Raw genomic sequence first — 26,524 nt, 5'->3', positions numbered from 1 at the left:
TATGTAAACTGCAGTTACAGTAATCCATAAAACCACTCGGTAAAAACTACAATCAAAACAAGTCAAAACAGATACAGATTTATAAGCCAATTCTCTAAACTGTAATTATTTTCCAAATCATATAGTTAATCACAGTACCGCACACACACACACACACACACACACACACACACACACACACACACACACACACACATATATATATTATAATGTTTTCTCCCATTGAATGCCTACCGAAACTGGAGATCTAAAAAGTAGGCATACTTAAAGAGTGTGGCTGAATCTTCAACTTACAGAATTTTTGAAATGCCTTTGCCAAGATGAACAGAAGAAAGAAAGGGCAGATGTACAAGTGCTGAAGGGTGCAAAACCCTCTACAAACTATGTATTAGGAGAGACACAACACATAGGATATGATTTTGAGTGAGATGCAGTTTTAATCTCGGCTGATTGTTCAACGTTATCCCCAGGTCCATCACCTGGGGCAACTCTTTCTTTTATTCAGTATCCACCAGAAAAAAAAGTAGAAAAAAAACAACTGTAAAGAGAAGGAGCTAATCTTTTTAAGTAGAAGGGAAGGGAAGAAAGAAGATGTGGGACTACAGAATCATCTTGACAAACTTTGTTAACTGTGTTGATGATGTTAACTGTGTTGATGATTTTCTCATTAAAGATATAGCACAAGCTTGGATTATGGAAGGATCTGGCATTTGCCTCAGGAAATTATTGAAAACCTAAATATGGATGACCACAAAGAGATTTGAACTGCCATCCTCCCAAATACGAAAACAGTGTCCTATCACTATGCCCTATGCCACTTCCTTGGTAAGGGGAGGAAGGAGGGAGGGGGAGGGGGGAGGGGGGGAGAGGGGGAGCGAGAGAGAGAGAGAGAGAGAGAGAGAGAGAGAGAGAGAGAGAGAGAGACTATGTATGTGGAAGAAACACGTATGGTGGGAATGACAGAGTTCCTCAGCTAGAATTCAGATATCTAATTTCATCCAAACGACAATGTTTTTATTAATATTACTTAATTAAATCACTGATAAAAATGCATGTCGACAACACTGAAGATATCCTGGCTTGAAAAAGTCTGACTTCCAATTTGTACTCTCCTAATCAAATTCAATCATTTAATGCTTTTGTTTTTGCAAATTTTTAGTCCTTCTATCCTTATGTAGATATCATTCAGTTAACATATTATAAAGGTCCAAGGTTCAAATTTAAGTATGGCACACAGTTTTAATCTGCCAGGAAGTTAAAATCAGTGCATCCTCTGCAGCTAAGTGAAAATTCATTCTGGAAACATGCCCCAGGCTAAGGCTAAGCAATATCCTTTCTTTCAGGGATCCTAATCTTGCAAGTTTTGCAAGAGAACATCTGTGAAATTTGGAAGGTATGAGAAGAGGTACTGGCAGAAGTTATGCTACAAGGGCAGGTTGTGAGTCATGCTTGGATAGCTCAGTCAGTGGAGTACTTGCTTGTAAAAGGCAAAGGTCTGAGGTTCGAGTCCCTGTGTGGTACACGGCTATAATCTGCCACGAAGTTTCATATTATAAACATGATCAACACGCAGACAGAATTGGCAACCTGTGAGAAACTCCAATTTTTATTTTTATGTACTGAATCTTACCAAAATTGGCTTTCAGTGTAATCTGAATTTTGTTGTTGTGGTTGCTGAAACTACACTTTAGATGATCTGTAGCTCGCACACACACATGCAAATATTGTTTCAAGAAATCTTCAGAGACAAATCCATGCTCAAAACAGAAGCTAACTGGGTTGACAAAATTCAAAAATGTTCAAACGTGTGTGAATTCCTAAGAGACCAAACTACTGGGGTCATCGGTCCATAGACTTACACACTACTTAAACTAACTTACACTAAGGAAAACATACACACCCATGCCCGAGGGAGGACTCACACCTCAGGCGGGATGAGTCATGCAGTTCATGGCATGGCACCTCTAACCTCGCAGCCACTCCATGTGGTCAGGATGCCAAAAGCAGGGAATAAAGGTGATTCACTATCAGAATCAACAGGGAGAATACCAGGCAAGAAATCTGATGTCATCTGGTAGAATAACACTTTTAAATCCAAGTCTTTAGGGAGGTGTAAGTTGAAGTTATGTGGATTGCAGGCAATAACTGACATGCAAACAAGCTCTTGAAAACAAGTGATCTGGTGTTAGCAAAGGCACCTGATTGTTGTTATTGGTGAATACTTGGATGTGTGGACTGCTAATTGTGCTGTTTCCTCCATATTCTGGTGTCTGTCAGTGCCATCCCACTGAATTGTGCTCATCAATAACGTAGCTAGGCCCCTCATCACTGGGTCCCTCTGATACAGCATTCCTTCCCACCAAATTGTGCATGTTTGGACAAAAGCAGCCCAATTTATGTCTGCTGCTTTGCGGAGGAACTAGTAACAATAGCAGCTTTAGCACTATCTCCAGTGGGTTGACATCATCAAGGGAGTGCTGTATGTGGGCGGGATTTGGCGGAGACAATGATGGAGTTAAGTCACTGTGCCAGACACCACCATCAGAACTGACAGTGAACATGTGACAGCTGAACTAAGTGATGACAGCTTCCGTCCTGGCTGTGCAGTGACTAGATGTCTGGGCCGACACTGGAGTCCCTCTCTTGTACTTCCTGTTGTGCTGGGAGGTCAGAAGTGTTGGCATCAGTCACATAAGGTGTAACAGGATCCTTAGCTGACATCCGTGGAGTACCTGTGCGGAGTTCTTGGCACCCTGAAGCATGGCCCTGTAAGTACTAAAAAAATTGGTCAGTACTTCCCTCTGTGGTGGCATACTTGACAGGTTGCTTCATATTCTCCTGACAGACGGTAAATTATTGAGTAGAGCAGAAGTGATATCTGGCATTCCACAGTGTAGTGTCATAGGTCCTCTGCTGTTCCTGATTTACATAAATGATCTAGGTGATAGTCTGAGCAGCCTCCTTAGATTGTTTGGAGATGATGCTGTAATTTACCGTCTAGTAAAATCATCAGACGATCAATTCCAATTACAAAATGAACCAGAGAGAATTTCTGTATGGTGCAAAAAGTGGCAATTGGCACTAAACAAAGAAAAGTGCGAGGTCATCCACATGGATACTAAAAGAAATCTGATAAATGTTGGGTACACGATAAATCGCACAAATCTAAGGGCTGTCAATTCGAAGGAATTACAATTATTAGCAACTTAAATTCGAAAGACCACACAGATAATATTGTGGGGAAGGCAAAACAAAGATTGAGCTTTGTTGGCAGGACACTTAGAAGATGCGACAAACCCACTAAAGAGACAGCCTACTTTACGATTGTCCATCCTCTGCTGGATTATTGCTGTGCGGTGTGGGATCCTTACCGGGCAGGATTGACGGAGGACATCGAAAAAGTGCAAAGAAGGGCAGCTCGTTTCATGTTATCACACAATAGGAGTGAGAGTGTCACTGATATGATACGCGGGTTGGGGTGGCAGTCACTGAAATGAAGGTGGTTTTCTTTGTGACGAGATCTGTTTACGAAATTTCAATCACCAGCTTTCTCTTCCGAATGCGAAAATATTTTGTTGAGACCCACCTACATAGGGAGAAATGATCATCATAATAAAATAAGAGAAATCAGAGCTCGAACAGAAAGATTTAGGTGTTCCTTTTTCCCACACGCCATTCAAGAGTGGAATGGTAGAGAAGTAGTATGAAAATAGTACGATGAATCCTCTGTACTTAAGTGTGAATTGCAGAGTAACCATGTAGATGTAGATGTAAAGATAGGCACCATGCACTTGGCTTCTTCATTTTATTGCAGATGGATTGCACAAGTTAGAAGGTACTTAATAACAATTTGGGTATAGAAATACTGCAAGGCTTGTGCTGTAGACTGTGTGACATTGTAAGAAACCATAGCCTGCAGAAGCTCCTCATTAAAAAAAATCTTCGATAATCCCACTATCGTGGCTTCAGCTGTGGTCTTATGCATAAGTATCACAATGAGATTTTGAAGACTGTGGTTATCCTGCTTAGCCACATGCAGTTTAAGACATGGCCTGAGAAATGGTGATGCAATCATTGTCAAGGCTCCATCACTGATGGCTTGATAAAGGGGTGAGAACACTTAATGCAAACTCAATACCTGGCCACAAGGCACGTCAATAGCTTCATGACTCTCTGATGGCTTTGGTGGAGTATCTTCAAGACTGGTTGATGTAATGGGGGTAGTACCACCACTTGATAGTCATTGCCTTCTGAGCTCAACAATAAAATGCCCTGTGCTATCATGAGGTGATGGTGCACTGAAAAAAATGTCCAAAGAACTGGGCCAGCATGTTAGGCATTTCTGTTGCCAACCGTTGGATACGGTTTTCAAGAATGGGTCTCACATTGTCAGTAATGCTATCTGTAAAGCTGTAACAGGGAAAGTTTGCACAGTCAGAGCTAATCACCATTTAGTTGGCAACATGAGATCTCTCGGGTGCTGAACTCCAGTTCCAGCCCCACTGGAAGCCAGGATAATGTGTCAGCATTTGCATCTTTGCTGGTGAGTCAATACAAAATTTAATAGTTACATCTAATTAAAAATGGGGTCCACAGTTGAAGTCTCTGGGATTTTATTTTAGGAAGCTGGACTTACAGCTCCAAAGACTTGTGATTCGTAATAAACTTAACCTACGTAATGGTACAAATAGATGTGGAAATTCTGAAGAGCAAATATAACAGCAAGAGCTTCTTTCTATAACAGCAAGAGCTTCTTTCTCAATCTACAAATAGTTTTTCTGGACTGTTAAAAGAATCATAGAAGTAAAGGTGATAGGGTGCTCAATTCCTTTACTATCCTTCTGTGAAAACATCACCTCCATGCCAAAGCAAGAGGTGTTCGTTGCAACAATAAGCATTTTTCAAGGAACATATGTGGCTATCCAAGGGACAGATTTTAAGGCTGACTTCAGCTGCAGAAATACATTGTTTATTAGGGTAACCATAGAAATTTAGCTCCTTTCTTAAAAGTTGATTTGAAGGGATTGATATGCCAGCAATTTTTTTGGAATAAATCTCATGTAATGTTTGTCTTTGACTTGACTGTAGATCCTTCAATGGAGACATAGTGGCAACTTATGGATAGCTTTGACATGTTTTTGTGTATAAGCAATGCCTTCTTTGCTGAGAACAAAACCTAGTTACTGGAGGCCAGGTTACTGGCCTCCAGTAACAAGGGTTTGCACAAATCATACTTCAAGCTTGCCTGCTGCAGAATAATAAATAATGCATGTAGATTCTGCTGGTCCTCTTGGTGTGTAGTTCTATTCATTATGATACCATCAAGATAAGCAGCACAAAAGCATACTGGCTGAAGCAGTTTTCCTAGAAGCACTGGAATATTACTGGTTCACAAGTTATGTCAAACGCTAAATGTTTGTATCTATATGGTCCAAACAGTATTTTGACTATTAGCATTTTCAGTGATTCTTCATCAACTGGTACTCTGAGATACGCATATGAAAAATCAATAGTTAAAGGCATTATCCACCTTTTACTTTAGAGAATAGGTCTTCAGACCATAGTAGGAATCCATGAACTGTGGCAGTAGCTTTAAAACTGTTACAAAGTTGAAGCATCGCATCCCACTGTTTAATGCATCTTCAAGATTCCTGTGTACATGATTTAAGTTCTAAAATGGGATGGCTTCTGATGTCAGACTAATATTATCTTGCAGTGTAAAACTAAAATCTGCAAAGGGATCCAAGCTGAAAATATTCTAAGTGCCTGACACAGGAGCTACAAGAAATATTAAACACTGGGTTATGTTTGCATAAAAGGCCTCTATTCAAAAACTGCCTTTTATGGGCATTTGCTGGCAGCTATATTTTATCAACATGCACAGTGCAGGTGAGCACAGTCTAATACATGTGTCCCAATTTACCACAGTTACTGAGTAACCAGTATCTACTTGAAAAGTAATGGCTTTGGAATATATTTGTAAGGCAATTATTAACTTCTGAGGGGTGCACTCTGTCAGATTTTCAGCCACCTGAATTGAGTGCACTTGAGCCATATTCCTACTCCTTGCAGCTCGCTCATACAGAGAGCACATATATGATCTTTTCTGTCAATAATGGCATTCTAGTCTCTTGTAGGGGCAATTCTGCAATGAGTGCCACCTTGAGTGGGAGTGGAAGCATTTGGGCAAGACAACAACTTGCAGCAAGACAGAATGTAATGCTCAGGTTCTGAAGATGAGGTAGACATTGGTGAACAATCACAAATGTGCTGCTGATCCTTGTATTTGATGATGCAAGAACCTGCTTCACTAAGGCTCCCACTGTTGTTGCAAGGTAAATGGTTTGTGTTAATTTGCACCAGCTGCGGTGGGTCGCAGCCCTGTCTCTTGCAGCTGCTCCAGTGCAGCAACTTGTATAACTATCCAGTAGGTTTTATTCTGCAGCCAGAATTTTGTGTGACTGTACCAAAGCAAATACACTGTCTAGTAATGAATTATGGATGGCTCTGCATTTTTTTCCCAAGTACACAAATTATTGTTTTACTTTAACACCCAAACATATTTCACTATTGTTTTGGCATTCTCTGTGGGTTTTTCCTTTACTTTTCTTTTATTCTACATTGTTTATTTCCTGTGGTTGCCAATGAAAAACAGCCACAGATTTAAATTGGTACACCACGTCCTCATTGCAGTATTTGGCTACTCTTGGGTTGTGGCTGGTTTGTATTTTTGCACCAAACGTGTCCTTTTTTTTCCAAACTGGGCTGATGTTTTCTCTTGCTCATTTGTGAGGAAAACATCAGTCCAATTACACAATAACAATAAAAAATTATATGGCACACAAATACAAACCAGTCACAGCTCTCAGGACTAGTCAAATACTGCAATGATGACATAGTGTACTAATGTTGATTTGTGACAGTTACCCATTGGCAACTGTTGGATACAAACAATATAAAATAAAATAAAAAATCCCACTGAGGATGCCACAACTGTGGTGAAACATGTTTGGGTGTTAAAGCAAACCACTAATGTGTGCACTTGCGAAAAGATGGCTCCATGTTTAATCCATCATTATTTACAGCAAGTATGGGAACTAAGCTCAAATTTCCAATATGATGCATTGTGTAATGTTGGACACCTCGATGTCTGGAGGCCACTTAATGACAATGTCATGAATCAGTTAATCAGCATAAGACTGTTTGCACTGCAGATTTGCAAATTCAAACTGACATTGGTGACTTCAGTCTTTTAAGTCAGTGACCAAACACTGTATGATTGTGTGGTTTATACTGTTGCAGCAATTCTAGGTGAGCAACAACTACATGCATTTTCTTAACAAAATAAGCTGAAGTTCACAGAGTTCCTAAAATGGCAATTGCCTGGATCTAAAATCAAACCCAGATATCATTTAAATCCGTAGACTTGTAACAATGGATGAAAAAACACAAACTAAGGTAAGTATATCCAGAGGTGGTGTGGATTTGGTGGCCTGATTAAATGCCAGAGGCTTGGAATGAGCATTTACTTTTTATTTTGTGTTTTTTTCCCCTGCAGATCCAAAACAGTTTATAAGATGACTGAATTTCAACTCTTTTACATAAAGTAAATACTGTTTTTGTCATTTGCAAGTCATCTAGCTTTAGACGTAAATCTTGCTGCATTTTGAATAAGATTTGCAGCAGTCTTAGATAGTGTGTGAGGTTGCTGAAAAGTAGTGGGAGAGGAATTCAGTGAAAAACATGACAGAAAGACAGAAAATGCAAGTTACAGATCGACGGGAAAAATAGATGAATATGCACTGGACTAGTTATTCTCCCACAGATGCATCACAACATATTGCAGTCCTGATTTGCATCAGCTGGGAAGATATGGGGAAAAACCCATCTTATCATAGATTGTGAGCAACATTAACTATTTAATAAGGCAGTGAAGAACCTCCAGATTTGGACTAGTTATTCTCACACAGATGCATCATACGACACACCATGATTGTGACAGCTGGGAAAAAAAGAGAACCTCACGAGCAATTTTATAAGAACGTTCCTGTCAGTGAAAGATGTACATTCTCGTGTCATGTGAAGACTGAGTTGTAAACAGAAAGAGTGGCTGATGATTCATCTGGTATTGTGTTACTTAGACAAACAATAATTATGACAGTACACACTTCTTCTATGAACTTGCATGTAGGAGGAGCAGATTTTGTAAGACAATCATTTTAAAAAAAATTCCCAAGTCTTTTCCCATTACCAAAAACATTTTTACTCATTGAAAGACTCTTGACAGAATGTGGTTCATTTGTGGCTCTTCTAAGATTTAGTGGCCAGGGCAGAGGACATACTGTGTAGAGGATGGAGAGAATTTAGTGCAAACTGATGCATAAAACCAAAAAAATAAGCACCAAGTCTCTAAAGACACTAGAATCCACTGGTTGAGTACTGAACAGAAACCATTTCCATTCCTTTCACATGCAGATATTGCAAGCATTGTTGTTAGGTGACTACCAGAGAGGCTGGGCTTAGCAACTTCATTGCAAGCCATCACATGCAAGATCACCATTATTCAAGAATATTTCATATTTAATGTACCTTTGATGATGAGAACCTTAGAGATGGAACACAAAATAAGGTGGAAAAGGATGGGGTAATGAAACTGGTAGCACCATTTCATAGGGAGCATCCCAGCATACACCATAAGTGATTTTGGAGAATCACAAAAACCTAAATCAGGATGTCTGGATGGGCATTTGAACCACCATTCTCCAGAGTAAGGGTCCAATATCTTACCACTATGTCATATCGCTCAGTATGTTTCAACAGGGCAGTAGAAAACACACACACACACACACACACACACACACACACACACACACAAAATTACAAGTGTACAACCAAAAATTTAATGTCATCATCTGGTTTGGTATTATGTCATAGGGCTACCTGTGCTCTCACTAAGGCTGATAAGAAAGTAATGTTGTGTGTGATTCATCAGGCTTTCCCAGCGATCTGTTGACATCTTCAGGTATTGAGGAATCAGGTATTCTGCTGGATATCAACATGACTTGTTATCTTCACAGATACTACCTGAGATTGCTCATTGAGTGGAACAGTATTTATACAACAGCCTTCCCCCTCCATGGTTGGCTCTAAGCATTCAGGGCCAAAAATGAAATTGGAATGCCAGTGCTTGGCTTGGTGCACCAGATGGAAATGGAACGCCTATGGGTACTTCACTGGACTGCAGATGGAATGCCTGAAGGAAGAAGGCCGTAGGTATAAATACTGGACTGGCTTCACTTGACAAGCAGTCTCACATAGTATGTGATGAAGATAATGAGTCACATTTTCAAAATATCGTTGCAAGAATGATGCTGATATCCACAACAATGCCTGACACCTCAAGATGACATCTTGTGTTTCCTGGATGCTTCTTTGTTGGAATTATTAGAAGTTAATTTGGCCAATCATATGAAAAAGTAGTTCCTGCATAATGGAGCTCTGTTTGGGATTCACAACCATATATTGTTGCAGTTGGGAATAATGTATTCACTACAGTGCTTCTAATCACTGAAGAAATTTACTCTTCACAAAACATCTGAGTTGGAGAGTAATTATAGTATTCACAAATACAGTGCTAGAAGGAATGTTGATCTGCACTGCTCTCTAATGAATCTAACTTTGGCACAGAAAGGGGTGAAATACAAAGATGCAAAACTGTTTGACAATCTAATAACAGAAATAAAATGTTTGACCGAGAATAGTAACATTTTTAATGCAGATTAACTCTCCATTTTTGATAACCTATTCTGCCAGTATGAGTAGGGGAATTCTTGAATACAAATAATTGCTTGGATAGATGATAGTATGTATTAGAATTTTTAGCTAAGATGACAGTTCCATTCTGCTCACACCTGTTTGATGTCTGATCTAGCCCTCTTATTCAGTTGTCCTGACCAATGATCTCATGCGAGACTGCTGGTTGTGTCTAGCAGGAAGCACATATAAAATATCTGTTCAAAGCACCTGAAGAAACTAAGTAGGACAACTGCCAAAATATTGGGCTCTGAAGAGAATTTTTGACTTGATTAGAAAATGAAAAAATACAGTTACCTAATCATGCAGAGAAAACCTCACAAATGACAGATACAGCCATATAAATATATTTTTGGACAGTGGAAAATTTTGGATGAATGACAACAATATGAAAAATATGGATTGCTCCTCAATGCACAGAGGAGGTGACGAGTGTCCAACAAACACTTTGCTAGATAATATTAGCTACTGGACTAACTCTTTCATCACATGTAGGCACAACAAAATACATACCAATTCACACATGCATAACTCAAACACAATTGGCAAAAATAATTAATTTGAACCAATTTAGTTAGAAGATATAAGGAAAGAATTAGAAATTTAAAGAGAAAAATAGTGTGACAGCACAGGGGATGGAGATTGTAGAACCTACAGGAGAGCTTCTGTGAAGTTTAGAAGGTAGGAGACGAGGTACTGGTAGAATTGAAGCCGTGAGGATGGGTCGTGAGTCGTGCTTGGGTAGCTCAGTTAGCAGAGGTCCTGAGTTCGAGTCTCGTCCAGCACACAGTTTTAATCTGCCAGGAAGTTTCATATCTGATAAATGGTCATTTGATCCACATAAATCAACATCTTTAAAAAGCATGGCTGCATTATAATATGTGTGCAATAGGCTATATTCAGATTTTACAGCTGCAGAAGAGGTGGAACTGTCTTTTATACAAACACTGTTATCAATTCAGCACTCCAATTTTCTATGAAACATAACTATAAAGTTGTCACATATACATAATGAAAATGTGAACTGTTAATATAAGTTACAGAGATTCAAACTCTGGTCTCACCTATTTTTGTGTAGCCAGCTTTCAACAGAAACTGTGGAACCTGTGTTGATTTTCCACATCCTGTGTCACCAGCAACAATAACAACTCTCTCATTCTGCACAGCAGAAACAATTTCTGATCTGTAAGGATTAGAAAATTACTAACAAAAGTATGGATATAGAATTACACACAAGCGAAGATGACATAGATAATAAAATAGGGTAGGGCACGAGGATAATGCGATGTGTGAACACTGTACTTTGGAATAACAAAATGGACCAAGTAGGTGATGGATTGTTCAGTTGTTGAAAACATCACTACATATGGAGCAGAAACAGGGGTAGTGAACAAGGGTCAAAGAAACAAGTTGCTTGCATTAGAGATGGACTTTTGGCGGTGAAGTTTAAGCATCTCCAATCTGGACTGTGTACCAAATACTGTTATAAGAGAGGTTAAGGGTGTCAATAAATCAATAACAGATACCATAGAGAAAAAATGTCTAAAATGGTGTGGACGTTTAGAAAGGATGGATGGATTGCTGATGGAAAAAGAGACTGTGAACCCCAGTAGAAAGAAGAAACTGCAGGCAACCTGGGAGGAGCTGGGGTCAAGATGCCCAGGATGCAATGGATACCAAAGGACTACAAGAAGGTGACTGAGACAATCAGAGGAAATGGAATATGGGAAGTGGGAGCCACTGCCAGCCACAGAGTACTTGCAATATTGGGATAATGACATGTGAAACACATCAATACATGTTATTGTAGGTTAGTCCCATGTATACTCAGGGACAGGGGCCACCATTGCTGTTCATGTGGAAACAAAATAATTATGGATGTTGTTCCAGTGTAACGACAAGCACCGGCATTATGATGATGAACAGAAGATTAATTTATTTGCTTGCATTGAAACTGTATATACCGAAAGACGTTGATTATTTGCTTGTCGCCATTTGCTTGTGACTCATCTTTGTGAAAAAGCAAAGTTAAGTATAGTCAATTTAACTTAATGCAGTAAACTCCATTAATATGATTTGGTTGAATTGTTGTCTAGAAATCCAAGAAATAGCTTCCTAGGCACACTATAATAGACGAGTGGGCAGGATACTACAGACATTACTATAAAAGAAAGTTCAAAGTGGTTCAGAAAATCAGTATGATTACAGACAATGTCACTGAAGCTGTAATCAAATGAACCCAATAGCATATATAACAACTTAACTGCACACCATATTTATATATAGTTTCACAAAATTCCAAATATATTTTATTTTTTAATATGCCCAACATTTAATTTCTGATGACTAACATCAGTCTCAGGCCATAACAGCATTCAGTTATTTAATATCACACAGTACCTTACCAGTTAAAAAAAATAGAGGTGACAACCATGCAAAAGCAATCTTAGAAACATTTTTTTCTTTTTTCTTTTTTTTTTTTATGTGCAAGATGACACAGTCAATATTTTTCCAGGTGGGTTGTAAAGAGGGTTCTGGTATCTCAGTTTCTTAAACTACTTTTATGTAGCAAGTAAATAAAACACCCATTTATATATGCCATTACAAATATTTTATCAATTTACAGCCACAAAAAAGGGACTACAAAAAAATACGAAATGTTTTACTTACCAGGTGGCAGCAGATGTAAGCTACAAGTAAATAAAATGAGTCACAAATGAAAGTTTTGTTACGAAGAAGAAAGGCAGAACAGATTAGGAGGAAACAAGGCTATTCTGGGATTACGTGGGGATCAACAATTATACATCATTAACATATGATACACTGAAGCACCAAAGGAACTGTTATAGGCATGCATATTCAAATACAGAGATATGTAAACAGGCACAATATGGCGGGGCAGTCGGCAACGTCTATATAATATAACAAGTGTTTGGCACAGTTGTTAGATTGGTTACTGCTGCTACAGAGGCAGGTTATCAAGATTTAAGTGAGTTTGAACATGGTGTTATAGTCGGCGCACGAGCGATGGGACACAGCATCTCCGAGGTAGCAATGAAGTGGGGATTTTCCTGTATGACCATTTCACGAGTGTACTATGAATATCAGGAATCTGGTACTTCAACATTGCTGTGGCTGGAAAAAGATCTTGCAAGAACGTGACCAATGATGACTGAAGAGAATCATTCAACATGACAGAAGTGCAACACTTGCACAAATTGCTGCAGATTTAAATGCTGGGCCACCAAGTGTCAGTGTGCAAACCATTCAATGAAACATCATCGATATAGGCTTTCAGAGCAGAAGGCCCATTCGTGTACCCTTGATGACTGCGCAACACAAAGCTGTATACCTCGCCTGGGCTTGTCAACACTGACATTGGACAGTTAATGACTGGAAACATGTTGCCTGGTTGGACAAGTCTCATTTCAATTTGTATTGAGCAGATGGATGTGTATGGGTATGGAGACAACCTCGTGAATCCATAGACCCTGAATGTCAGTAGGGGACTATTCAAGCTGGTGGAGGCTCTGTAATGATGGTCTGACATGGGACCCCTGATATGCCTAGATACAACTCTGACAGGTGACAAGTATGTAAAATCCTGTCTGATTACCTGCATTCATTAATCTCCATTGTGCATTCTGACAGACTTCGGCAATTCCAGCAGGACAATGCAACACCCCACACATCCAGAATTGCTACAGAGTGGCTCCAGGAACACTCTTCTGAGTTTAAACACTTCTGCTGGTCACCAAACTCCCCAGACATAAACATTATTGAGCATATCTGGGATGCCTTGCAATGTGCTGTTCAGAAGAGATCTCCACTTACAGCTTTATGGACAGTCCTCCACGATTCATGGTGTCAATTCCCTCCAGCACTACTTCAGACATTAGTTGAGCCCATGCCACGTCATGCACTTCTCCATGCTTGCGGAGGACCTACACAATATTAAGCAGGTGTATGTTTCTTGCTCTTCAGTGTATTTGAAATCTTCGTAAGTCAATGAATACAAACAAAAAGGCAGATACAGGGGAACAACACACACAGATGAGACAAAACTGGGCATGTACGTGGAAGGGAGGCAGGGGAGGGAGACGATAAGATTAGAGGTGAAGAAGCAGCCAAAGACAGAAAGAACAACATTACATGAAAGTAACATGTGGATGAGGATGGGAGGGGAGGGGAAGGGAGGAGAGGGAAACATTTACATGCAACAATGTGAGTGAAGCACTTGAGCTTTGATACTCAGGGTTTCACAAAGCACACTGCTCACAGTTAGTTCACACTTGCAAAATTGTGAATGAGAGGTTGCATGTGACCTGGAGTTCAAGCGTCTGTTGATATTTTGTTCATTTGAGATAGCACAAAGTAATGAGGTACTGGGGTTGAAAGGAATGTCTACATGGTAAAATAGGCACTAAGTTCATGACTGCCGTGCTGCTATGTGTTCATTGTGAGAAGTTATTCTATGTTACAAATATAAACTACATCCATTCATCCTTACTAACAATTTAGTGGTCACCAAGTCATCATAAAACCTTAACAGTGGTTGCATGTATACTTGTAAACTGGTAACCACAAAAATAACTGTCCAGTTAATCGAATAAATGTCACCAGTGGTGGGAAAGGAGTAAATAGTGACATCGAAGAGCAATGGACTAGTTTTAGGCAGGCTCAAGAAAAGGGTGATGAGGGGCATAAGATGTAACAAGAGCAATGTGCAGGTTGGGAGGGTAACAAAAACTACTTTGGAAGAGAATAGCAGGATGGGTAAGAATCATCTTGTGGGGAGACTTCAGAAAACCATAGCCAAAGTGGAGATGCTTTGAAACAATGCAGTGCTGAAAAAGTAAAATTCCAGAAATTGAATCATGAAATAAATATTTAAGAAAGTGAAGTAAATGTAGGACTACATGTCCTCCTTCAAGAATTACAGAGAAGCATGAGAACTGGACAATGAATCAGAGGGAAGCAACCAGCACTATTTTTCTGTAACCAAATAAATCATAACATTGAGGCATAAGGACTAATAAATCAAGTGACACCTAAGCACTTGAGAGTTGATGCCTCTATCTCAGAGATTCCAAAACTTTTTCTCTGACAAAAAGGCTCTGATTCTCTCTTGGAAAACCTTGTTTATTTTGAAAGTTAATATATTTTAAAAATGAGAAAAGCTTGTTTTATTCAGTGACTACTTCAATTTTAAATCATAACTAATAACACAGAAATCACATTTTCGCAGAGCACATATTCACTTCCTGCAGAATAACAGTGTTCCATGGAATATAGTTTGGGAAACCTCACTCTACCTAGATTGGAAGCTCTTATCAGACCAGAAAGGATCAGTTAATATATATTGTCAATCAGATTGCTGGTAAATAAAGTTATTCTAGTAATGAAACTGACAACAGAAGCAAGATTGTATGTAGAAAGTCTTTGTAGTCGATTTCCCAACTTAAATAACTTCATGTACAAGCACAATAATTGACAACATATTCACAGAACAGGCCAAATTAAGGGATAAATGTAGTAGGCAAGTCCTGAATGGACTCTATGAGCATGACGGATAAAGAATGAAAAAAATTGGGCCCCACTACAAAGTACCTAAGACAATTAATGATGAAACTATCCGGATTTTTAAATCACGTGTCCAAGATGTAAATTGGAGGCCTTTGTATAACATACAGAATAGTAAGTCCAAGTACAGTTCTTTCAGGAATGAAGTAGCATTAATATTTTAAAGTACCTTCCTAAAATAGATAGGTAAGGCTCAAACTGGAAAATCCAACAAAAAGCAATGGATTACCACTGGTATGAAACATTCCTGGAAAGAAAAAACCAGGATGGAATGTAATAATATAAGGAAAAGGATAGTTGCTACTCACCATACAGCGGAGATGCTGACTCGCAGAAAGGTACAACAAACAGACTATCGGGAAAGATAGCTTTTGGCCAACAAGGCCTTTGTCAAAAGTAGACAACATACACACATGCATACACTCATGCAAACACAGCTCACACACACGTGACAACTGTCTCTGGAACATAGAGCATGACGTGCCGTTTGTAAGGCCTTGTTGTCCAAAAGATATCTTTTTGACAGTGTTTCTGTTGTGCCTTTCTGCAACTCAGCATCTCCACCATATGGTGAGTAGCAACTATCCTTTTCATTATATTGTTACAATACCATCTTGGATTTTCCATTGTCTGATTTTGCCTGACGGATTTTCTTCCATCCCAAGTCAGTGCTGTTTTCCTTTGTTACTGTTTCCTAATGCATTACTATGCCTGGCATCCACCCTTATTTCTCCTCTTTCCTGTGTTTCTCTTGTCGCCTTGCAAACTGCATGGAACACTCTAACTCCCATAAACTGTGGACATGTGTGTGTGAATTGCATTTGCGTGAGTGTGTGTATGTTGTCTACTTTTGACAAGTGTCTTGTTGGCCAAAAGCTAACCTTCCAGCAACATTTTTGTTGTGCCTTTCTGTAACTCAGCATGTCCGCTACTTGTTGAGTAGCTACCATCCTCTTCATTACATTGCATCCTGGATTACCCATATTTTGATTTTGCCTGGCGGCTTTTCTTCCATCCTAAACCAGTGTTGTTTTTCTCTGTTACTATTTTCTAATGCATCACTGTACTTCTTTCTCTTCTTTCCTGTGTTTCCCTTGTTGTCCTACAAAATGCATGGCATGCTCTAGCTGCCAGAGACTGTGATTGTGTGTGTGTGAGTTGTGTGTGTGTTTGTTTGTATGTGTCTATGTTGTCTACTTTTGACAAAGGCCTTGTTGGCTGAAAGACAACTTTCTGACAGTCTTTTTGTTGCACCTTTCTGTAACTCAGCATCTCAGCTATATGGTGAGTGGCACCTATTATTTTCATTATGTAGTTACACTCCATCCTCGATTTTCCATTGTTGGATTTTGCCTGATGGCTTTTCTTCCATCCTAACTCAGTGCTATTTTCCTTTGTTACTAGTTCCTAATGCTTCACTATACTCAGTGTCCATACTTCTTTCTCCTCTTTCCTGTTTTTCTCTTGTCACCTTGCAAAATGCTCGGCAAGCTCTAACTGCCAGAGACTATGGTAATGTGTGTGTGAGTTACGTTTGTGTGACTGTGTGACTCTGTGTGTGTGTGTGTGTGTGTGTGTGTGTTTGTGTGTGTGTGTGCTTTTGACAAAGATCTTGTTGGTTGAAAGCTAATTTTCTAACAGTCTTTTTGTTGTCCCTTTTTGCAACTCAGTATCCCTGCTATATGGTGTGTAGCAGCTAGCCCCGACAGTCTTTTTGTTGTGCCTTTCTGCAATTCAGCATGTATGCTACATGGTGAGTAGCTACTCTTCTTCTCATTACATTGTTACATTCCATCCTGGATTTCCCATAGTTTGATTTTCTTGGCGGCTTTTCTTCCATCCTAACTCGGTGCTGTTTTCGTTTGTTACCATTTTCTAATGCATTACTATACCAAAGTGTTCGTCCTTCTCTCTCTTCTTTCCTGCATTTCTCTTGTCGCCTTACAAACTGCATGGCACACTCTAGCTGCCAGAGACTGTGGCCATGTGTGTGTGAGCTGCGTTTGCGTGAGTTTGTGTGTGTATGTGTGTACATTCTCTACTTTTGACAAAGGTGTTGTTGGCCACAAGCTAGCTTTGCGACAGTCTTTTTGTTGTGCCTTTCTGCGACTCAGCATCTCAGCTATATGGTGAGCTGCTACTACCCTTTTCATTATATTGTGTCACGCAAAAGAAAATGAGAGCTGTACACTGATTCAAAAAATTCAGCCAACTCCACTCAATTAAGCCACTACAAAACATAATGTAAAATTCTAAGTAACTTAAAATGTAAAGTAAAATAATAATTAAAATTTTTCAGGATCTAAAATTTTCTGTTTAAGCTCCAAAATTAATAAACCTAATAACAAAATCAAAACAAGATAGGAGGAGATAAAGAGTGAGACTGGTGCAGAATGTATCAATAGGACCCAAAAAACTGTTCAGCTTATCACTTGACAACTTTGACATAATTAGCAAAAAACCTATTTTGATTCAGAAGAGGCATGTTTACAACCAAACCCATATTTTAATTATGAAACTAATGAGTCATACCACGATAAGGAAATCTGACATACACAGTGATCTGAAGAATTTATCTTTAGTGCAAAAAGATGCAGCATACTTAAATGTAAACATCACTCATGAATTAGGCATTATGCTTCTTCCAAATGGCTGACTGCTACCTGCAAACAAGGCCACATGATAAACAATCTATGATTATGGGACACGTGATCACCATGTCATCAATCCCTCCAGCTATTGTTACCAATTGATGAATCTGGATGATACCACTGCTTCTTTATTCAAGCAGCTGCTCGTTTGAGCCCATGAGGATGAATGGACACTGCTCCAGACCTCCTTACCACAGGGGGATGGGGGTAAACTGAGGAGGTACCAGGAATCGAACCCATGTCCTACTGCACTGAAAGCAGCAAAGCTAATCATTCAGCTATGGATGTGGTCAAATTCAAAATACACTAGCACAAAAATATGATATTTACACAAATGGAAGCCAACCTTTTTCTGATTTTCCTGGTCCACAAATGTGTGTGGCTTAAATTCAGGGTCAAAGTCCTAGAAAGTTCCAAAAAATGCTGCTAGAAGCCACAGAAGGTGATGTGTTAGTGGTTCAAGTATTGCATGTTAATTATTCTTTATCATAGGGGAAATTCTAATTTTAGTATTGCCCATATTGGTATTTAGCAGTTTTCGAGTTCACAGCAACACCATCAAAATCGGTGTTTTTAAGAAACTTGCAGAAGTTAGCAGGCACAGTAAGTACACTTTCACATTTCAAAAACTCCAACTCTGTTTGGAAGCTGTTGGCAGACAACATACATCAAGCCATTTCTCACTGCTGCCAGCTGTTGGCTATCATTGAGTCCGTATCAGTCAGTGCATGGACTAAGCTGCTGGTAGTGATTCAAATAAGCAATGGGAGGCTTCGTCTTTGTAGCAATTTTAAAGCTACTGTCATGGTTCACGGATTACTACTCTTGCCCGAAGACCTATTCTTGGTATTCAAGTCATATCCAAGTGATATTACTCCGAAGTAATAATCAATTATTTACAAGCAAGTCTAAAGAGTTTTTGCTTGAAAAAGTTTCTTCTCTTTAAATGAATTCCTTAATAAAGACGTATAAGATTATTTCACATATCTTTCTGTATTTTATCACTTTAATGTTTCTTGCTGCTATAATTAAACACTATAAATTACACTGCTTATAAGAATGACATTTTCACTCTGCAGCGGAATGAGAGCTGATATGAAACTTCCTGGCAAATTAAAACTTTGTGCCAAACTGAGAGTTCAAGTCTCAGTCCAGCATACAGGAAGTTTCATACTGCTTGTGTTCAGTACCAGTTTTAAATAGCTGTTTACATGGTAGATAAGAGACTTTAATGTGTCAGTAATGACATAATTCTCAGTGCATTGTTCAACATTAGGATATGTCACCTCATCGTGAGAATTGGGACAGCAATTTCAGGGTGCACACTATGTATCACACTGATCCAGTATGCACCAGTTGCCAGCCTAATTACCTCATGGTATCAAGCATCTTTAAATATATCTGCCCTGCAGTTCCATACGAGGGTAATCCCAAAAGTAAGGTCTTCTATTTTTTTATAAGTACATAAACCTGTTTATTTCTACAATGGCTTACATCAGTTTACAGCTTGAACATTTAGCTATTTTTCGAACATAACCACCATTCCTGTCAATGCATTTTTGTAGACGCTGTGGCAGTTTTTGTATGCCCATGTCATACCATCTCGCCGCCATGCTGTTCAGAAAGTTATGAACCTGGGTTGGTTCCGTGATGTATGGGGTGTATTTTTGTACAATGAATTGGGCCCAATTTGCATTACCTTGAACACCAATCAGAATGTTTAAATAAACATTGTCTGTGATCAAATGTTTCCCTTTCATCTACATTTTCATGATAAGATGCTGCAGACATCAAGGCTGCGATCATGGTTTCCTTGTCTGACGAACACTCAGGCACACTGTCCACCTTGACTGGCCTGCTAAATCACCCAGCCTTAATCCTGCAGAAAATGCTTCAGACTATTCAGAATAGTTGGTGAATTGCAGCAATCAACATCCAAATGATCTTGTAGCTCTATGGGATCTAACGAACTTCAACCTCAAGAAACTTATGGACTCTCTTCTTCACTGAATTGAGGCCATCATCAAGGCTCAAGCCAGTGTTAACGCAGTATCAGGGTGATGTCTCTAGGTATGATCAATTCTTTGTCCAGTACGCTTATGATTTACACAGATGTGATTTATACCAGAACATGGTAGCCTTTTAAATAAAGAAAGAATAGTGTTTTAAAAGTAACTGTCTACTACCTGTATTGTGCCACAGGCAAATTCTTCTGTGATTGTCGCAACTTGTAAAGTTTCGCAAATGTCTCCTTCTGTTTGAAGTCCAGATACAGCAACAGAATATTCTGAAACTGTACCATATTTTCTTGTGTAAGCTGTTTATCATGTACCATTTCCATCTCCAGAACTTGCTTCCTCAGTTTCGGAGAAAGTGAAAGACACACACAGTGGAACTTGTTGAAACCATTCCGATTGCCAGAACCTGTACATACACACAATAAATAAGTTCTCAGTGGGTGAAATAACTTTCCACCAAACACAACTAAAATTAAAAACACACTAGCATGTCAACAGAATAGTAACATACTGACAAGTGACACGAACAAGGTATACTGAACATTGAAATACTGGCACACCTGAAGACCATGATACCAGCCATCGGCTTTGACCCACGAAATCATCAAGATGGTGGACTCCACTATTTCAAGTGTACACAATATGGTGACCATGACTCACTAATTACAAGCTCAAACACACACAGATGATGTGAGAAATATTTAACTACAGAAATAAAACAAAACTAATGAGGCAATTGTAGAAACTAGGGGTTTTTGGGTGGGCACAAACTAAATATATGACAACTATAATAACAAAGAAATACAAGAACAAATGCTAACACACAGATCAAGCAAACAAAAAACTCATAAATCAACAAAACCACAATTAAGAAGCCTGAGATAAAAAGAACTGGCATGAGAAACAGTCCTTGGCTTATATAGCTCAAACAAATTTCATGACATACAAACCCACACATAGTACCAGAACCTGGTACCAGAAATTTTATTTGACCTATAAAGCTCAAGCAAAATCCATGATATCATAAAACCATACAGAATTTGACAAATCCAGTATCTAACACTTCACTTGAACCACAGAGCTAAAGTGGAGTCCGCAGTATGGTACCACAAAACTAAAGCTAGCTCAAATAACTAAAATCGAAAACCTAATCTCAACAGTGGACATAAAACAAACTCCACAATGCCTATCAATCACAGTCCAACATAATTACCCACAACTAACAACACAATGCATTCATTAAAAAAAAACTGAATTAACAGTAGCCTAATTTATATATACAGGAAACACACAATTATGCATGTAAATGTGTATACCACACTTAATACAGTTCAAAACAAATCATAAAACCATAATTACCAACCAAAGTGAGTATACACATAAATCTAACAATCTAGCAGTTAGCAATAATAATGTCATCAATACAGTCTCAATACACTGTGCCACCATGAGATTACACAATATAACACAGACACAGTACAGGTCAAAGCAGATGGATCGTATTGCTAAATATGGTTGACCCAGAAATGTTATCATTCCTGAGGAATAATCTTTAACTCAATCGAACCTACCAATGCCAGATACAGGCTTCAGCCTACAATGTAGAGATGGCATGTGGCACTATATGTGAACAAACAGAAAGAGAACAGAACACTGACAATATTTGTTTTGTGTCAGTATTAATTGGTTGGATGTAGGCTGTGATGGTAGAATGATCTGCAGAACAGCCCAAAGTCTACATTAGGTCTGAAGGTGCCACTTTGGCTGTGAGTTGATGAAACTTTAGATGTGGTAACACACTGATCTGTAACATAGTTTCATATCTAGCTTATGCTAAAAGTTGAGAGTTCGGATGTGAGTTGTTGAAGTAGTATCAAATGCTTCAGATTGTCCCAGTCTTCTTAAGGGATTGTATTTCATCAAATAAAAAGAAAACACAGATAACACACAAAATCTCCTGACAATGAAAGGCAACTAAAATCTCGGAAATAATTGTTAGTGATCAATATGCAATAAACTACTACCGAAAATATATACAAGAAAAAACATAAGTTGCAGCTTGAAGAGAAAAATTAAGATGTCGTCTTAAACACAGACAGTGATACCAATACACTGAGTAATAAACAAAAAATCTTTTAAGGATGGATATTAAGTAGGCCTACCACTTGAAGTGGAATGAGTACAGAAAGATGATGATAATAATAAACAGAATGTCACCAGCACCTTATGCTATCAGAGTCCTGTTATCAGTGTGTAGCTACATGTCCCTTGTACTTACATACACTGAAGTGAAAGAAATCAAGGGATACCTCTCAATATTGCGTCAGATGTCCTTTTGACCAGCACAGTGCAGCAACTCTATGCAGCATGGACTCAACAACTTGTTGAAAGTCCATTGCAGAAATTACTGACTCGTGCTGCCTCTGCAGCCATCAATAATTGTGAAAGTGTTGCCGGTGCAGGATTTTGTGCATGAACAGACTTCTTGGTGCAGGATTTTGTGCATGAACAGACTTCTTGATTATGTTCCATAAATGTTCTGTGGGATTCATGTTGGGAATCTGTGTGGCCAAATCATTAGCTTGAACAGTAAAGAATGTTCTTCAGCCCTCCACAAATAACTGTAGCCCAGTGACGTGACGCATTTTTGTTTATGAATATGATGTCCATCAATGGCTGCAAATGGTCTCCAAGTAGCTGAACATGACCATTTCTGGTTAATGATAGGTTCAGCTGGACCAGAGAACCCAGTCCACTCCATGTACACAGCCCACACCATTATGGAGCCACCACCAGCTTGCATAGTGCCTTGTTGACAACTTGGATACATGGCTTCATGGATCTGCACCACACACAAACTCAGTGGAAATCAGGACTCATCTGGCCACAGCGTGATTTTTCTGTTAGCACTGACAAGTTTACGCAAACACCACCATATTGTCCATGGTGAGAAGTAACTCCTGACATTTAGTTTTCTCTTGACACTGTGGATCTTGGAATAATGAAATCTCTAACAATTCCCAAAATGAAATGTCCCATGCGTCTAGCTCCAGGTAGCACTCCGCATTCAAAGTCTGTTAATTCTTGTTTTATGCCCATAATCATGTTGAAAACCTTTTCACATGAATCATATGAGCGTAAATGACAGCTCTGCCATTTTAATCTTGTGTATGCGATACTATCACCATTGGTATATGTCCAAATCGATATCCCATGACTTTTGTACCTCAGTGTACTATTTCTACGTACACCCAGTTCTTAGTTACAGATTTGTTTTTTGGGTTCAAATGTCAAATGGACACAATTTTCAAACAATAAAAAAGAGTATGCCTACTAGCTAAAAACAACACACAGACTCATAGTAAAAATATTTGGCAACACTAATTCCACCGTCTGAGTGTTTTTACCATTTTTTAAATGCAGATTTAAGGAAAATATTAATTCACTGATAGAACTAGTCACTGTCAGGGAACAAGAGTGAAATTATTAAGAATGACTAAATGAAAACTCTAAATAGTATTTTCTTCCAGAAACTGAAACTATATAATTAATTGCACAGTGAGATCAAAGAGGCATTTGAAACCAACAAACTTCACAATACAGTTATCGTATATCTCATAACTACTATGGGGTCAACTGAAAGTTCCACCCATTTGTTTTTAGCAGTTATGTAACTTTTTTGTACAGTGTGAAGTCATGGTGGTGTTGTGTTTCTGATTCTGGTCATGTTCGAAGATGGTGTATTGTAGGATTTGGTGGTGCTCTCTTGTATTGGATGTTTATATTTTGAAGTTGTTTGTCATTGAGTCATTAGCTGTTGTGAGTTGGGTGTGTCAGGCTGTTATTGGAAGAGTTTATATGGATTTGCTAGTGAGTTATTTTGATCTTGCGTATTGTGGGTGATGGAGTCATGTTTGTGTTTAGGACTGTTGGTGCCATATGGTTCATGTTGTCACAGATTTAACATTATTTTCCTTTTTCTATCAGTCATTGATACGACACAGAAATTTATAAGTAGGTCATTGCTTGTTCCAATGGGCACAGATATGTTGTATCCTATGCATTATATATAATAATAGCACAGTAATATATAATAATAACATAAAATAACATATATTAAGTTCCTACAGTTACTTGGACCAACTGCAGATGATTTTTTTTTTCTTTTTCGTTCGTGTGTGCATTTGTGTGTCTGTGTTAGACCAAATTATGCTACAGTGGCTTTGTGTGGTAGGTATTTTTTGTGGTTTTCTTTGTTTTTTATCATAATAAGTATCCTATGTGTGTATATGTTTACAGTTCTTTGTGTATACTGATAGTCATGACGAAGCAAGTTTTCATTTCAGGGTTTTAATGTTTAGTAATTGTGCTGGGCTGTGGTTGGTAAGTACTGAGGATATTGGTTCACCATTGTTGGTTAGGATATGTTTTTAATATTATGTGACGAGTTTTTGTTTACTGAACCTGGATTTCATTTTAGATAGATAGGGTAAAAGAAGGTTTTGATAACAGATTTGATGAACTGTATGTGTTATTTTTGTTGTGTGAAGTTCATTTTAGCTGCCATACATGACAAGTAAAATTTACAGTATGGGATTTTCAAGTCGTTTGTATGTTCACGGTACTGAGTGCTTTCTATGAGCTGTATAGGTCAAGTGCAATTTGCAGTACCAGGTTCTTACGTTGGGTGTTGGCTTCTGGGTGCTGAGGGCTTTGTTTGAGCTTTGAATGTCAAGTGAAATTTCTGATACTAGGTTTTTGAGTTGTCTATGGGTTAATGGTCTCATCGTCTTCGTTTTAGCTAGGCCTATATAGTTCAAGCAAATTTTACGATACAAATGGTTTTCGTTTTTGCATTTTCTGGTTGTGTTGAATGTTGACAATTTCATATGCTTGACTTTTGAGTTAATATTTGCCTTTGAACATGTAACGAGTGACGTCATGGTAGCTACATTGTATAAGCTCGAAATAGGGGCGAGAGTCATCTTGCTGATTTTATGGATCAAAGGTGACGGGTGAAATACCAGCTTCTGGTTTATGTAGCTAAAACAGAGCAGGCATACATGGAAATGTTTTATATATCCATTCCATCATTCCTTGATATACTTCTACATTATATTGCATGCTACTGGATTTCAGATTGCAGTGGATAATACAATCTTCCAACATCTGTAGTATAAAGCAATATTGATTGGTATTTATTAAGACAGACATGTGTGCAATATAAGCAATAACCAGTGATTAAATGAGATATGAATGAACAGTATAACACCTGTTTGACATCATCAGCTACTTTGTTTGCAAGTATGTATATTTTGCAGTACACTTCTGACAATGCATAAGTCCTTGGGAAACTAAGACTGTACATAATTATGTGTGTTGACTTGTAACTATGTTTCATTGCTGTAATTTTAACTTACACGTCAAATATCATTGAAACATGACATATGGGTGATTAAACAACTAACTCAACAACTGGAATGTCATACTATTGAACTGTTTAATATTTTGTAGTGAACCCATACGTCAGTCAGTAAGAGTGACGAGGCGACAGACACAATCAACGAACACTTCTAAGCAATTAAGCTGATATACAGATCAACAAACGGAAAAATATATTTTCGTCCAAAACGTACCTACTTGCTCTGTGTTCCCACTCATTTTCAGTTTAGTTCTGCGTTCAACATTTTCATACTTCTTTAGGAAATTCCAGAAGTCTTCTTTATACGAGTACTCCGAGTCGGTAAAGAAAATTCTGTCCAACAAGGAACGATGGGAAACAAAACTGAAGCTGTCTGAAACATTGTTCGTGTTATCATTTTTCCTTTCATGATAATCACTATGTCTTCGATCATAACTACAGGACGGGCGTTCCTCTGATGGACTGCGTCGCCTTCGTTTCATTTATTTTCGCTGTTAGTTTCAGGAATTAATGCAAACAGAAGTTTCAAACACTGCTGCAAAGAAGATACATCCCTCAGTAAGCTATTTAGCTACAAACAACATGCCACTGTGACGCATTAACAATTACTATTATCCTTTTCTTGTTTTATTTTCACATCACTGGCCTTTCGTTTTGTTTTCTACTAGTATAACTTGTTGGTAAACAAACGTAACAGCTGTAGCGTATACAAAAACAAAGACCTTAGTTCCAAGAATACGTCTTTTCCCGAGGAATAGCCTCCAAGACTCTCCTACACTTAGTTGCTAGAAGAACTTTGCTATCAGCAACTGGGGCTATATAGTTTCCAGTCATATTTAGCAGAAATCATACAAAGAGTAGACGTAACAATCACATCAAATAAGAATAAACTTTTATCGAAAGGCCTATCAGAACTAAAGTCAGGTTCACACATGTAACTAATGTGGCGCCCCGGCTTTTGGCTTTCGATAGTGGCACCGTGAGCTACAGTTCACACTGGACTTCACAAATTCTACGTAACTGCGCAGCTTTCGACA

The 26,524-nt window shown here is 38.6% G+C and overlaps 1 protein-coding gene across 2 annotated transcripts in view; it reads right to left on the bottom strand.

Annotated features, from left to right (window-relative positions):
- LOC126170733 (probable ATP-dependent RNA helicase DHX34) overlaps positions 1–26,201 on the bottom strand; it is a 220,975-nt gene extending 194,774 nt beyond the window's left edge. The window contains exons 1-3 of one of the 2 annotated variants that reach the window (XM_049920748.1): positions 25,702–26,201; positions 20,234–20,471; positions 10,878–10,996 (exon numbers count right to left, since the gene is read on the bottom strand). In XM_049920748.1, coding sequence (XP_049776705.1) covers positions 10,878–10,996; positions 20,234–20,471; positions 25,702–25,969 — 625 coding nt within the window. In that variant the 5' untranslated portion in view covers positions 25,970–26,201. The remainder of the gene's footprint in view (positions 1–10,877; positions 10,997–20,233; positions 20,472–25,701) is intronic. The other variant, XM_049920749.1, reaches the window with a different exon arrangement.
- Between the last annotated feature and the right edge of the window lie 323 nt (positions 26,202–26,524).

Source organism: Schistocerca cancellata, chromosome 1, assembly GCF_023864275.1.
Source record: "Schistocerca cancellata isolate TAMUIC-IGC-003103 chromosome 1, iqSchCanc2.1, whole genome shotgun sequence".
Taxonomy (NCBI): Eukaryota; Metazoa; Arthropoda; class Insecta; order Orthoptera; family Acrididae; genus Schistocerca; species Schistocerca cancellata.
Note: the sequence above shows the minus strand (reverse complement) of the source record. Positions and strands in the feature narration are given on the sequence as shown.